This window comes from Synchiropus splendidus, chromosome 15, assembly GCF_027744825.2.
Source record: "Synchiropus splendidus isolate RoL2022-P1 chromosome 15, RoL_Sspl_1.0, whole genome shotgun sequence".
Classification (NCBI taxonomy): Eukaryota; Metazoa; Chordata; class Actinopteri; order Syngnathiformes; family Callionymidae; genus Synchiropus; species Synchiropus splendidus.
The window spans coordinates 5900686-5915579 of record NC_071348.1 but is presented as its reverse complement, the minus strand read 5'-3'; the positions used below and the strand labels follow the sequence as shown (position 1 = coordinate 5915579).

The 14894-nt window shown below is 43.6% G+C and overlaps 1 protein-coding gene across 3 annotated transcripts in view; it reads left to right on the top strand.

Moving 5' to 3' along the window:
* The window catches only part of LOC128746741 (raftlin-like), a 69480-nt gene that overhangs the window by 490 nt on the left and 54096 nt on the right, over nt 1–14894 (top strand). The window contains exons 2-4 of one of the 3 annotated variants that reach the window (XM_053844022.1): nt 1686–1854; nt 2005–2078; nt 9933–10101. In XM_053844022.1, coding sequence (XP_053699997.1) covers nt 9954–10101 — 148 coding nt within the window. In that variant the 5' untranslated portion in view covers nt 1686–1854; nt 2005–2078; nt 9933–9953. Of the gene's footprint in view, nt 1–823; nt 842–1685; nt 2079–9932; nt 10102–14894 lie in introns of those variants that run through there. The other 2 variants (XM_053844021.1, XM_053844020.1) reach the window with 2 other exon arrangements.

Below are 14894 nucleotides of genomic sequence, written 5' to 3'. Positions count from 1 at the left end.
TCTTATTTTAAGTCTACTTTGAAACGTTTCGTTGAATAAACTTGTGTACCATTACTTCTCCTAATTTTATTACTGCTGCTACTAATGTACTTTAGTGAAAGAACCACTAAGACCACCACAACTACTGCCACTACTTTCCTTAAATACAGCCACCACTGCTATAGCTGACGTTACTACTCCTTGTAGGACTACAACTACTACCACTTCTACTTAAATCACTACATATACTTCTACTAGTAGTGCTGCTGCTAGTGGTCACACTAAGTGCATGTTGGTGTGTCATTTTGTCTGAATCAACTTTCCAAATGCAACGACGCTGTAAAGACTCATGGGGGCAGTAGAATCACGGGTACGGTGTCCACGAGGCCCCGCTCGAGCGAGCTCGACGTCCGGCCGCTGTTTCCCTGGCTAGCTGGGAGAAACAGAACCCAAGGATTTGTGCAGAAATCTTTACTTTTCAGCTTTTGGACTCGCCTGATGAGGTGCTTGGTGTCCTCCTCCTTCAACAGCTGTCTCTCCCTCCCGTCTTCCATAAATCACCGCTCTACCATACCTTTATTTATAGCAATACACAAACTGTCCTCAATAATACATGCACAACTAGAGGAGGTCTTAACCTGGACGTGTTAAATATTCATGAGCGGATCGCACACATGCATCCTTGTGCCCATTACTGGCTCCCAAAACAGTTGTGTGTGCGTAAGTGCTCCGTTATTGACTATCTGGCAAAGAATCCTACTGCTGTCTGCCCGCTTCCAAACAAAGTATTGATCGCTGTTTCTGGTCCACTCTCAGGGACGGCCATCGGAACCGAAGAGGCGCGGCAGCTTGTCGTGGTGAAGTGGGTGTTGGTCCACCTGTCTTTGTCGGGATTCATTTAGTCATTTGGCACGGTGGTTTGCTTTCCATCGAACTCAATGTCTGCCAACGGTACGAGTTGTTGTAGAATTCTGTGACGGCTCACTTTAGGTCAAAGGTGGGCAATTAGCCCCACAAAGGGCTGCAGTGGGTTCAGGTTTTTGTTCCGACCATCGCCAACTTGGTATTGAATCCTGCGGTGGCAGACCATAGCCACTAGAGGGCGCAGAATAGCTGAGCTTCCAGCACTCAATTCTTGCATCCAAATGAAAAGTCAAACTTGAGACACTCAATGTGGCCTCCTCCACAAGGTTGCGCCGAAAATTAGTTTGGCAGATGACTTGGAAGAGTTGACCACGAAGGAGTAGTTGAAGGAGACGGACTCATGGAAACATTCCTAATAGTTGTTACGCTAAATAACAACATTTCGTAAGGAAGGTCGAGCATCTCTACATTTTTGTTGGTAGTCACTCCAATAACATCAAAATTGATTCAGCAACGTTAATCCGAAAAATTTCTGTAAAAATTAAGAAATAATTTGACACTCCAGTGACTCACTCAGAGGAGTCAAATCCTTCATTCATGATTCAGAACAGACTTCCTTTCTCTCCTCTTCACCTCTAGCAGCATGACGTGGAGGAGTTTCTTCCCAAAAAGTGATATCCTGTGACTAACTAACTAACTAACTGAGTCACTCCTGAGAAGATTCGAGTCAGATCACCCCTTCTGTTCGCAGTGGTGTCCTTCCTCCTCCTCCTCTTTGGTATTTCCCAGTGAAGCCCCCTCCTCCCTCACTCCCCTCCTCTTCTCTCTCTCCGTCTCCTCAGATGGATTCTTCAGTCAGCTGGAACTGCTGCCGGAGAGAGAGAGAGAGGAGAAGCTGCTGCTCCACAGTCGGAGCTTCAGTTGCTTCAGACAATCAGCAGGACGACTGAGAGACAGACAGGCAGCATCAGCGAGGAGACAGACAGCGAGAGAGAGAGAGAGAGGTGGGAGGTAAATATGTGACGGGATGTGGTTTCTCTGAGCTTGCACAACAAAAAGAGGCAGTTTGACCCGGCGAGTTCCGGAGACTCACCGCTGGTTCTGCTGCTGGAGTCACACCTCTGCTGGATCTTCATCTTCTGGATCTTCTGCTCCATCCAGGACAATGTGTTTCCCTGCTGGAGAACCAGTCATCACGCTGAACTTTTGAAGTGATCCACCTCCAGTTAGACGAGGTAAGAGCTCCACATGTGTTTGAACTTCACTCTCTGGACGGCAGCCACAGTAAACTCACTCTCTGGATCGTTTCAACGTTTGACACGTGAGTTCTCGCTACATTTGACTTCAACTTTTGACCCTAAAATCTTCAAGATATTTTCACTGTCACGTACGACTCAGAATTACGGTTCGATTCCCCTGCCCTACAGCCCTCAGCCCACTCTCATTAAAGTCAAAATTTGGCGCTCGTTTCAACATCTTGGTTATTCACCATCACCAAAGAGTTATTTTCCAATTATATTCAACAGTATATACATTCATTTTTATTTCCACGATTATATTCATGCCAAACAACAGACTTTGCTCAGAAAACAAGTTTCCTAACAGGAAATTTAGTGTTTACTGAAACCAAAACAAACAATGTATTGCGTAATTTAATGTTCAATTTCAATTATTTTGACAAAATAATAAAAAAAATTTTGCTTTGCATTTTGCATTTCACTGGACTATTTGGAAAACAATACAACACCACTGTCTTTTTTAAAGCCAGATACTGGCGTCTCCCTTCACTCTCAAAGAATATTTACGACATTCCCTGACATTATTGACTTATTGGGGCTGCTGAGAGGTCAAATACTCAGCTGGCATTCGGAATGTTGCTGGTTGGATTCCCTCCAGAGATTTGACATCTTGTTATTGAGCAAGGCTTTGCCACCTTTCCTAAATGGGCATATCCTAGTGTTGCTCTCCCAACTTCCAGAGCATGACCTGGGAGCTACACCAGTCCACCATAACGTTACGCTCACTATTCTGTCCAACACCTTAAACATGTAATAAAGTTCTGTACATAGCCATTAGCACCAGACTCCAATTGGCTTGAGTTCAGCTGTTTCTCATGGAAAATTAGTGATTCTATGTCACAAAGCAGTCGTGGCTTGTAGTTGTGAATTTGTAGCTTCACACTGATGTTTTTTTTGTGTGTGTGTTTGAAAGATGTTTTTTGTACACCTCAAGTGAGGTGAAGTTTTTGTGATAGAATGAACTGTGGGCTGTGACTGAAGCGGCAAATCACTCATTCACAGCTTGTGTTGCTGCTACAAGGGCAGTGTTTTTGGGAGCCGCGTGCTAATCTGTCTTTGCTGTGTGTTTACATGTGAGTAGAGCAAGCATGCATGAGTGTGTGCGAGGAGGAGGAGGAGATTTGAAGGGGAAAAACAAGTGGAGGAATGGCAGGAGGTGAGGAGGAGCGGGAGGAGGAGGAAGAAAGATGTGTGTGTCAGAGAGTGAGAGTCCTCAGTCGGACAGAGCTGCTGTTAATTAGTTCCAGCTGGTGAGTCGGAACGTGGGGGGGAGCGACTCTGCTTTACACTGTCGGTGGGTCAGGGAGGCTCACACGTATACGCTCAAACAACAAATACAGCGTTGATAAATAAATCAACAAACAGGTGAACACACTTGCACACCACGTGTTTGGTGACAAGAGGATATGAAATTGTAAATATGCTCCCCAGAACGTTTGCTACGCACGCACATCTGATTCTTGTCTTGCTTGTTGTTGGTAAATACAGTGTGCTTGTGTAAAGCAGGGGTCACTCAGGGCTCTGATACACGTTCCAACGTAAATGTGCCGGCTGCGTTTCGCCTCGTCCTAATGAGCCGGAGTGTCAGGGAGGTGTTCTGCAGCTCAATGAGGCGGCCAGCAGGTGATGTGCAGAGAGCAAATGCTGACATCACTGTACTCCCTCACCATATTGCGCCTCGCTCTTGACAGTATCAGCACGTCGTGAATTTTCACATCCCAGATTTTCACTGTGGTTCTGATTCTTTTTGCAGAGAGTCTTAACTTACGCTCACGTTGTTATGGAGCCTCCATTCAGGGCATGGGTCTGGGTGGTACAGGTGTGTGAATGCTACCCTCTCGCATGCTGAACTTATCATGTTGTATCAGATAAAAACACTTTTTTTGGCGTCTTTTTCTTCTTCTATAGTTGTGCTTCCTGGACGATTCAGTGGGATGTGACAAGCGTCACACAAACCCCTCAGAAAGCAGAAATGACACACAAAAACATTGACTCACACACGGCAGGAATAATAACAACCATGTGTGTCAAGTATGTGTGCAAGTGTAAACACATGAACACACTCAACCTCAGACTCAGAAATGTGGAAGTGGTTTTTGGGTTTTGCTTCATTACAGCGTCGTTACTGGTCAAAGGTGAAACAACTGCATGCTTCACCGACTCAGTCAACGCTTCAGGAATCTGATAAGGAGCCTCGCCGGCGCCTCCTAGCTCTTCCAGTTCACAAGAACCTGTCTCACTTCCTCCCTCCCCAAAAATGCAACCGTTGCTACCTCTGTAATCATCATGCGTCAAGCATCATGTCATGATTGTGGGCTGTCACTGGTCAGCAAGGTTTCTAAAGGCCTAAATATTTTTGCTATTCTTTGATTAGTTTATATTCCTTTTTAAATTTATATATTTTTTATTTTTCACGGAAAGCTAGTAACAATGTTCTGTGATCATTTCTGACACGCTCCACTTGATTGTTTTTGTTTTTTCAATTATTATTTTTAATATCAAAATAATTTTGTTTTACTGTTTTAAAACATAATATTTATTCAGAAACAGGACTAAAATAATTTCAATTTGTAAAAACATGGTGATGAAAGATCATGTATGAGGAACAGAACATAAGCATAACAACAACAACTGATGTGTTCTGACTTGTGTCTGAGACGTTGTTGGTAATCTAATTTGACACTTGTCAAAATTCTGAATGTTGACCTCTGAAACTAAAAACAGTATTAAGTAGAGTCTCATTTTTAGTTCCAGACGTCTGATTCAGCACCGAATTACATTTTCCCGCCCGAGTCTAATCCTGTTTGTTGCGACTTGCAAAGGGCTGAAGGTGTCGGAGGCGTATTTCCATTCGTATTTTGTGAATTCATCATCTTTGTTGACAAAGCCGAGGGACGATGGAGTGTCTGCTGCCGAGAGGGTGGAAGATCAGGATGATGAGTAAACAATAGCGGGAGATTCTGTGACGCCTTTGGGTCCTGATTGCGTTCACAGTGAGCGACGGCCTCACTCAACCCTATCTCCATTTGGCCACAGGGTCCGAGCCACAGACGGTTCTCTCATCATGCTTTCATGTTTCGCTGCGAAATCCAGCCGCTGGTTGGTTTTATGAAACTCAGCCATGCGGATAGTTCATATGGATGAACCAGCATGTTGATATCTTTGAGCCAGCTACACTGGCTTCCTGATGACGTCATAAGTCTGCTAGATGATATGACTTTGTAGATGACACATGGAGCCTCTTCAGAAGTTTTGAATGGACTGACTTTATGGGCAGGATGGGCCCAGACAAGGAAATGAGTGTCAGAGATGAAGGTACTGAGACTGTCATCAAAGGGACAGTGGAGAAATGAGGAGACATGGGGGGTTCAGATGGACATGTGAAGAGGAGACACTGTTGGACCGTGAATGTTGGACATGACATTTTGTGAAATCAAATTTGAGTTTTGTCAATATAATCGGCTGATTAATCGATGCTAGCATCGGCCTTGCTGCAACATCACATCACTGGAAAGCACACACAGAGATTAGAAGAGCCATCGCCATGGGAACTGAGCCCTCGTCTCAATTTTCTTCTCAGAGGAATAATAGATATCAATCTTCCGCGGCCTTCTTTCTCTCCTTCTACTGCCAGTTTTGATTTCTCCTCCTCGAGCAGGACCTCCTCTTCATCCCCAGCACAATTGTTGTCTCTAATCCATCCACGGCGGGTTTGTCTCAGAGGACAAGGTGGAGGCGCAGTGATGCTGCGTGTAGTCTGGAGAACACTTCTGAGTGACTCGTCTGTGAACTTACTTCAGTCATCTGTCCTTCACAATTTTCTGGACTGCAGAGAATCAATGAATCTCATCGGAATATCAAGAGTTTCTGTGTTCGGAGAATCTTCAGAGTCTTTCATTTCACTGGGAGGATCTGTGCTAATGCGCCCCCTCTGAGCTTACAGGGCAGCGCCGGCGGCTCGAATAAGTTAGCATCTTCAAACACCGTCATCCTGTGGCGAGCGTGGAAAAGTAATCTTTGCCCAAGATCTTGTGAGCTATATGCTTTCATCCGGGGAAAATGTTATCATGCGGTTTTATGGAGAAGACAACAGCTGGCAGCAAACTGCAGAAATATTGTGTCATCGATGGCTTTAAGTGCCATTCACTGTCATTATCAAGCTGAAATTCTTTTATCTCCTGTCACTTCCTGCTGCCTGGTGGCCACTAGAGGGAATTTAATAATGTTTTTTAACAGGTAACTTGGGGAAAGAAACAAATAATTCTTCAGAAATAAAAAGACACACTGTTTCCTGGGTGTGTACTGGGAACCTGTGGCGGTATGAGTGGCGTGCAGCTGTAACAGATGCTGATGAATATGTCTAGTGAGTCTAATAGGAAGAAAAGAAATTGTACCACGCTAAAATGCTAACGTGATTGATGAGCAGGAACTTCAATTCAAGCAGCAGCCAAACAGAAAAAGTCCTTTCACAGCTGCTTGTTTCATTTCGACTCTCCAAACTTTCTAAAAAAAAGGCAAAACAAAGCAGTGACTAGCACACGGCGCGCATCGAGGTCGACATCAGCCAAAGCTCGCCAATTACTTTAATCCAATTCGGGCAGTCTGTAGAGAGATGGTCTGCTCCCAGATCAGATAGCAAACATAAGTTGATTAAAATACGTGTTTGCCGACAGGGAGTGAATGAAAGAGAAAACAGACTGATGGATTTGAGGACGGATTTAGAAACCAAGCGATGGGATCAAACTGACTCGTGCAAGGCCTTCAGGCAGTCATTGTCTTCTCCTTTGCCCATGTAAATATCCTGGTCAATATTAATAAGCACTGAACATCGTCTCCCCTGTGTCGGAAGCCTTGGATCGAAGCTTCTAATGTGTCACGGTCGCAGCTGTCAATACGAATAACTCAAACTCGCCAAGCACCGATAACGTCATTCCTGCCATTTCGTATCAAGGTGGTCATATTATTCAGTTTCCTGATGACTGACTTATTGTGGAAACCGCGGTAGAGTAAGAAGGTTGAAGTCCTGAGGTGGTCTTCATGCCACATGTGCGAATTCCAAGGTGGGCTTCATGAAGGTTTCCCGACAAAACAATCACTATCACTCCACTTGTTAGCAGCGACACTGCATCGGACCGCGAGACCGCCCCTTCGCTTCCAGCAGTGTCGGATTAAAAATGATCAAGAGTCAGAGGAAGCACAAAGAGAGATAAAGCACGGTAGCACGATCAGGCTTTAAAAGGCAGTAGAAGAAGACCAGAACACAGCGTCCTAATTAATGTCTCCCCACATTAATCCCAGTTTGATCTCAGCGACATCGCTATCAAAGAGTAGTAATACGAAGAAGATCTCCGGCAGCAGGCAGCAGTGTGGGAATGAATTGCCGGAGTGGCTTCTTGTTACTGACGATAGGCGGAAGGTGGAGGCATCCCTGAGCTGTGGTGGCTGTGGTGGCAGGTAGACGAGGCTACTGTGACTGAACTCTGAACTCCATCTAGTGCACATGTGGTATTGGAGATAGGTTAACATGGACCTATTGCTAATGGCCAAATTGTGCCGAATGAATTCAGCAATGACGCACACAATGTTGAAATAAGATGACAGTCATCGTTGATTTGTTGCCACTGAATCCTCTCACGCTACTGTAGAACTAAGTCACTCGGATTGTTGACCAGTTTTAATATCCTCAACTCTCTCCATCACTCTTCAACAAAAGTCTTTTTGGATTGAGCAACCTGATGCGAGTTAGCCCCAAAGAACTCCTGAATAACCTAGTGATTTATCCGAATTAAATCAGATCATCATTTTTATAACAATGACTTTTATTATTTGTACTCTAATTTGCCTCTTTAAGGTGATCTGACAAGACCTGTTAAGTCTCTCGTTGTTGTTGTTGTTGTTGTTGACATCCCAGTGTTTCGATTTTTGGGAAGTGAAAGCATTTTTGGAGGTTGCGCAGCTAAATGGATCCCGGCGACAACTAGTCCAAACATTTGTGGGGAAATATTAGATTGAATAACCCCCCTGATCAAATAAAAACAACATTAGGTTCAGACAAATGGCAACTGGATCGTTGCTAATTCAGCGGTGAGGAAATCAATGACCGTTTCATCCTCATCTGCTTCACCTCTGCGGAATAAGTTTTTAAAATGAGCTTTTTTTTAGTCACGAAACAAGAACGTGTAGCACAGTAAACCGCCTTGCTCTATAAATATTCCACTCTGGTGCGATGCAAATACAAAACCATCGGGTTTTTTTTAGCTGTTTTGTTTTTGTCCCTCTCATTGCCAACCCCCCTTCTACCTCCCACCTCACCCCCCATCCTATTGTTCTGACTGCCTCTGCTCCATCTCGGCACCACAGTGCATGGCTGCTCAGCTAGCTGGCTCGAAGGAGAAACTGTGGAAGACCATGACCTATGAACTAAATTGAGGAATGTTTATCTATTGTTTGTGACAATGGCATTTATTGAAAAAGGGAATATAGATGTCTGGGGAAAAGCGTGATGTTATTTGGCCGATTCAGCTGTAATTTCTGGGTCCACCTGAGCCCAAAGGTCATGGACCGTGGAGGTCTTCATCTGGCTCCGACGGAGACAGAGTAGAAGGGACGGAGCCAGGAGAAGAGAAAAGGCTGACGGCCAGAGATCATTACAGGAGCGTTCCACAGGCGAACATGAATATCTCAGTCCGGCTTTATGAATCTGGCTGACGACACAATCATATCTGGACCACAAGCTGGCGTGAGATTAGCAGCAGAGCGAAGTCACAAAAGAGAAATCCCAAGAGAACACGACGTGGTGTGACGGACAGATCATGATGTATTCTTGCTGCTGAACAGTCTCTTCTTAACAAATCTTTTTCAAATAAGATTATGACCACCTTGGATCTGAGCTGCTTAGATGAGTCTGGAATAGTTTTGTATTTATCTGCCACAATGTTGTGTCACAACAAACGACAAACCGAATGTCAGCGTGTTCTGAATATAACTAGAGACACCGTCCCTGTTGTCGACTTCAGCAACGCTGCAGCAAGTGATTCCTTGATTGTCCATCTGGATTTAAGAGAGAAGAGGTGTTGCTCCATTATGTTTCTCATTATGTTGCATTTTTAATGACTCATTTCTTCTCTGTATTGCAGTTTTTGATATATTGATATAATATGTTTCTTCCATCCTCCATGGAAGCCCCTTAGGAGCCCCCAACCTTTCCCTCCCACCAGGTCGACCCATTTCCTCCTTCTCCATGATCACCTTCTGCATTCTTGCCGTTCACCTCATTAACAACCCCCCCACTTCCTCCCTCTCCTCCCACCTCTTCCTCTCTCCTGTCTCTGCCACTTCCTGTCTGTCCGTGATTCGCTGCAGTCAAGGCCTCGCCTTAATTAGACTCGGGAATAATAGAAAGGACTCATTCATGCATCCATCTATTCATGCTTGTCTCACTTCGTCACCTGGTGTCTCCAGACGTCTCCTCCCTCCGTGTTTGATGTGGTTCCCATGGTGACCAGGAGGTGGGGGCGTGAAAATCATTTAGTGTTGACTTGTTTACCTTCTAACCGCCGTGTTATTAACTCTGGATATTAAAGTCAATGGGTACGAAGATACAAAAATCTCTCGGGTTTATGAAGTGGGGAAAGTTTGGCTCAGCGTTTCTGGATTGAAGGCAATCTAACTTTATTGCACAGCCTCAGCCCAGGAGTCACAGACAGGGAAGACATGGTTGCTTCATAGTTGTTCAGGAACAGAACCTTGTTACATGTGTAAAAGTGAGTCATTCTTTATTCTCACTTCCAGATTACCTGACTCATAAACACGATGGGCTGTGGGCTGAGGAAAACAAAGCCAAATTCGGAGGAGAGCAGTCCTGGCAAGATCTACTCCACCTTGAAGAGACCGCAGGTGGAGACCAAAGTTGGCGTGGCCTACACATACCGCTTCCTGGACTTCCTGATCGGCAGAGACGGTAGGAATGAATCAAGTATGATATGAGCGTGGCCGCCGTGCCATCAATATGTTTTCCGGTCAGGATCTGTTTAAAGATATTTTTTCAAAAAACATTTTTTTTCAACTGCTTTACATATTTTTACAAGAGAATTATAATAATATAAACTATTAACTATTTTTAATATGGTATCCATGATGTTGCCAAAATATGTTTGTCAAAACAATTTGATATGAAACCTATATTTAAGAAATTTAAGAGTAATCAATTCTTAGTATTATTATCCAAATATTTTTTTACAAGAACCTTTTTTAACAATATATTTTAGCAAATTATTTTTATTATTATATTATTTTATTTTATTTTTTTTTTTTAATAGTACAGAAATGTATTGACCAAACTGATTCTTTAAATTCCTCTCTTCAAAATTATTATTATTTCAAGAATGTAATTAGGAATTAGGAATTGCTTTCGTTAAAGATATATTCTGTCCACCAAAATATGTTCATGTTTTTGTGAATGTTCTTCCAGCCATTATTTCAAGAATAATATTTTTTAAATGCATTCCTTGAAATTTTGCAAATAACTTTTTTCAGTTATATAGTTCATTTTTTTCTTTCCTTTTTATTTCCACTAAATATTGTTCATTTCTTAATTCAACTGATTAATAACAGAAATATTCATGTGACTTTTCAGTTTCAGTAATTAAATATTTAAGTGGTGTTTCTAAATTCAAATTAATTTGATATTTTGGACTCTACTTAACTGCCTTGATCGCTTACCACACTGTCTCATCGTCATTGTCCAACATTAGAGTGACTTATCACGTGTGAGCCTAAAACATCTCAATGACGTTATGTCTGCTTTTCTATCGATCTCAGCCCAGTTTCCAGATTTGTCAGAGTCCCTTGCTGCCTTTGGTTGTAAAGACCTAAATTATTACCTTCTCTCCCGCTCAGATCACGCGAGCGGCTCAAGGACTTTGACATTTTCGCTTCGTGGTATCTCTGAAATATAGCGCCGAGACGCCTCGCAGCTTTTTCCCAATAATGAATAGTTTGGAGCACGGCTTAATATTTCAGCGCTGCTATGATGAATCTGCTCACTCTGCCTGTGAAAATGGCTTTGTGTGCCTCGCTCGTGCTCAGAGATCATCAAGCATTCTGATGAAAATCTATCACTCACTTATTAAAAAAAAAAAAACGTAATTATCATCACGAATGTCGTAGTGATGGAGTGTTAATTAGCGCAGGCATCGCGTTAGCTGTTGTGATTTAGTTTCTGACAATGAGTCAATCACGCGCAACGATGGTAAAGATGAACGGTAGATCAGACATACACTGCTTTTATGTTGAAGTTTAGATGGATGCTAATGAAACGGTTTTGTTTGTCCTATTTTGGTTTTACTCACTAATGTAAAAACAACTATGCTTTCCATTGAGCACTGGGTTTCTACTCTCATGTTTGGTCACCAGCTTTGTAGCGACCACTAGAAGAAGGCCACAACTTCAGGATTTGCTTTTTGATAGAAGCTCAGTCATCCAGGAGAGACTCAGAGTAGAACATGTTCATCCAGAGTAGGCTGTTGAGGTGGGCCAGGCATTTTAAGGCTACGAGGTGTTCATTTGGGTGGGGGCCCAAAGAGCAAGAGTAGATTTTACTGGTGTTGGGTATTGTTTGACAGGGGGTCAGAGAGGGAAAAGGCCACATGTGGCCCCTGTGCCACACAGTGCTGAGGTCAGCTCTCAACTCCTGACTACAACTAGCTAAGCAGTACTTTTGGCTATATGATTGTTCGAGTGTCCTTATTAGGAAGTCTCAGATCATGTTGATTTTATCGAATGATCTGTTGAAGACAGTGTGTTCATTCAAGCAAAATAAAAGTCTGTCTTCATGTAGCTGTGTTCAAGGAAAGTCTCACACTTTCAGTTGAAGATGACAGCACACACACAGGCAAACACACACTGAGGTGTTTACCAGATAGACGAAGGGAGTTGCTTCCTGAAACATGCTGGCGGTTTGTTTTGTTTCCGCCCGCAAATGATGCATCTGACTCTGACAAGTTTTCCATATTTCTGATATGGTTTAGAAAGTTTTATAAGTTGCTACCAACTCCCTGCATTTCTTTTTAAGGCACATCAACTATAAATTATACTGTTGATTCATTAATAGACAGTCCAATTTCACTTCACTCATTTGTATATGCTATATTTAGTGATGCATTTTTGTTGTATTTGAAAAGTTTTTTTGACTCAAAATATATTAGAAAAAATACATGAGAATGTTGGGAGACAAATATTCTTGACTGAAATGAGTTCATTGTAACATTGATTCACTCTTGCAGAGTATTATGAAGGAAAAGAGGGCAAAAAAGTAGCACAACTTAATGGTGTTAAATGATAAATGTGTCTGGAAACAGGAAACTGACAAAGATATTGATCAATAAAGTCAAAGCTAATGTTTTCTGATGCAGCATAGATGAAATATGTTGCCAATAAGACTGGATTTGATTGAAAAGATGGAGTTCTGCTCTTGTGATGGGAAACGAATGCATGCCAATAAAGTTGTGTGTCTGTATATAGCCAGCACTTTATATGCATTCATGACAGTTGCAGCGGGGGAGGAGACGGGGGAGCGGCTGTGCAGGATGTCGGGAGACATAGCACTCGGCTTGTTCGTCGTGACAGTTGATTAGTCTCCATTAGTTTGTCAGGCGACTGGTCCGGATGGATGATGCTGCTCGGCAGCAGTGTCCGAGCCGACGTCGGGGCGGGGCTGAGGAGGGTCTGGTTTTGTGCTCACTCTAGCCACTGCTGTCTGTTATGGTAACACTGCAGGATCAGTAGTTAAAGATATCTTCAGTCATCTGTGGTGAAGAAAGAGCTGAGCCAAAAGACACACTCTCTGAACTCTCAAAGGTACATGCTTAGTCATTCAGTGGAGACTCAGAATGTTCAACAGAAAGGAGGCCCCGGGGTGGTCAAGGCACACACTGACAGTGTGGGTGAGAGTCAACTTGTTAGTTCGGTGAGGTCAGGTTTGATTGGCACGTATTGAAGAGCAGGTAATGTCTGCTGGCAGCTGATTAAATATTAAAGTAGTGAGTGCTGCTACTTACGGTCCCCGTTCAATACAACATCTTATTTCCCGAATCATCTGCTCGCGGGTGAGAGCGGGACGGTGGCCTGATGGACGTGCCGAGAAAGTCTGGCCCGTGAAAGACGGTGACACGAGACAAATGGAGCGAGCAAAGAACTTTGAGAAGAAATTGAACCAGCTCCAGTTCACCTCGACTAACCTCGCTCCATCAAAAATCGGAGGCGCTGGGCGCTGTGTTTTAACATTCTACTGGTACAGAAGCTCGGGTTAAAGGAAGAAATTCAACTAATTCTCTCAAATAACCTTCATAGTTTTATGGATATTTACATTTGATTTATATCCTGGTCGACTTCTCTATGCTGGTCTATGCAATGTTATTGAGTATCATAATTGTCTTAGCTGCACAATTCATTTGTAAGTTTCTTTTTTCTAAAATTATTTCAGTAAACCTTGCTCTTTCTGCTATTACATTTTCATTGTCTCAACTCCATTGCAACCTTCCTGAAAACTTCGGCTCCCTTTTGGCCATCTTTTAATGAGTTTCCTTCTTGGGTCTAGTGTTCTTAAGGTTTCTTCCTCTTTCCGACACAACATTCACAAGTAGCATTCGAGGTGTTTGAAACTTCCATGAAGGAGAAATGAAATTGCCGACTCATCAAGACACGTAAGCAACTGTAAGAAGGATATGAGACAAAGATTTTATTTTCAACGCAGGTCAGCACATTAGTTAAATGACGCCTGTGTGCAGCTCACCTCGCTGTGTGAGGAATGTTGGCAATAATTCCTCGCCGCGCTGCCGGAGCTCAGACGGTCGGCCCCGGAGGCGCATAACCGGCCGCCCAAACAACGGTGCAGAAACAATGATGAAAGAAGGAGCAAATTGAGGCAAAGCTGTCGGTAATAAACCTCCGCCACTCCGGATATCACCACCGGCGCGCGGATGAGTTATTACGGCGTGGGTTACCCTCGCGGTCACCGAAAGACTCACTCGGAAAGCAGGATTGTGTTTGATATTGAGCTCATGACTCTTTGGGGAGTTGGTGCTCGCTGGTGCGGAGACGACGTTTTTAACAAACAAATATTACTCAAACGAAATGTTGCAAATGTCAGACGTGCCAGCAGGAATGAGAAATTAAAAACTAGCCCAGTCGGGACGAAGACGATTTATTGTTGTTTGCTAAAGCTCGAGGAAGTGACTCGTATCTGGCATTTCCCTACATGGTGAAATGTATTTTGTCTTAAGACTGAGACCCTGGTTTCTGAGGGGAAGGAAGTTTCAGCCTTGACACCGTGAACCCACACCCCGATTTAACAGGAATTCTGGTTGTGTAAAGATGTTGCCCTTGAGATCAATGTAGGCCACACACACACACACCTACACATCTACACACTTACACACGTTTCAAATCTTGGGGAAACTAGATCATCTATATGCAGCCAGGAGGTCTCCTTGTTATCACGAGCTGTAGTGGTGGCGGCAGGTGAGCGACGCGCCGGAGCCACCTCCCGCCATCTCCCTCAAATCACAGTGTTCTGGAGGGGTCAGCGCGAACGCCACATACAGGGTCTCTAACCACGATGAGATTAGGTGGGGGGAGCCAGGACTCCCCCCCCCCCCCGCTCTGGCTGGCGGAGCACGAGGCAGAATTGAATCACAGTTATCGGAGGCGAGAATGACATTGACGAGGGAATTCACGGTCATCTGCTTTAAGATT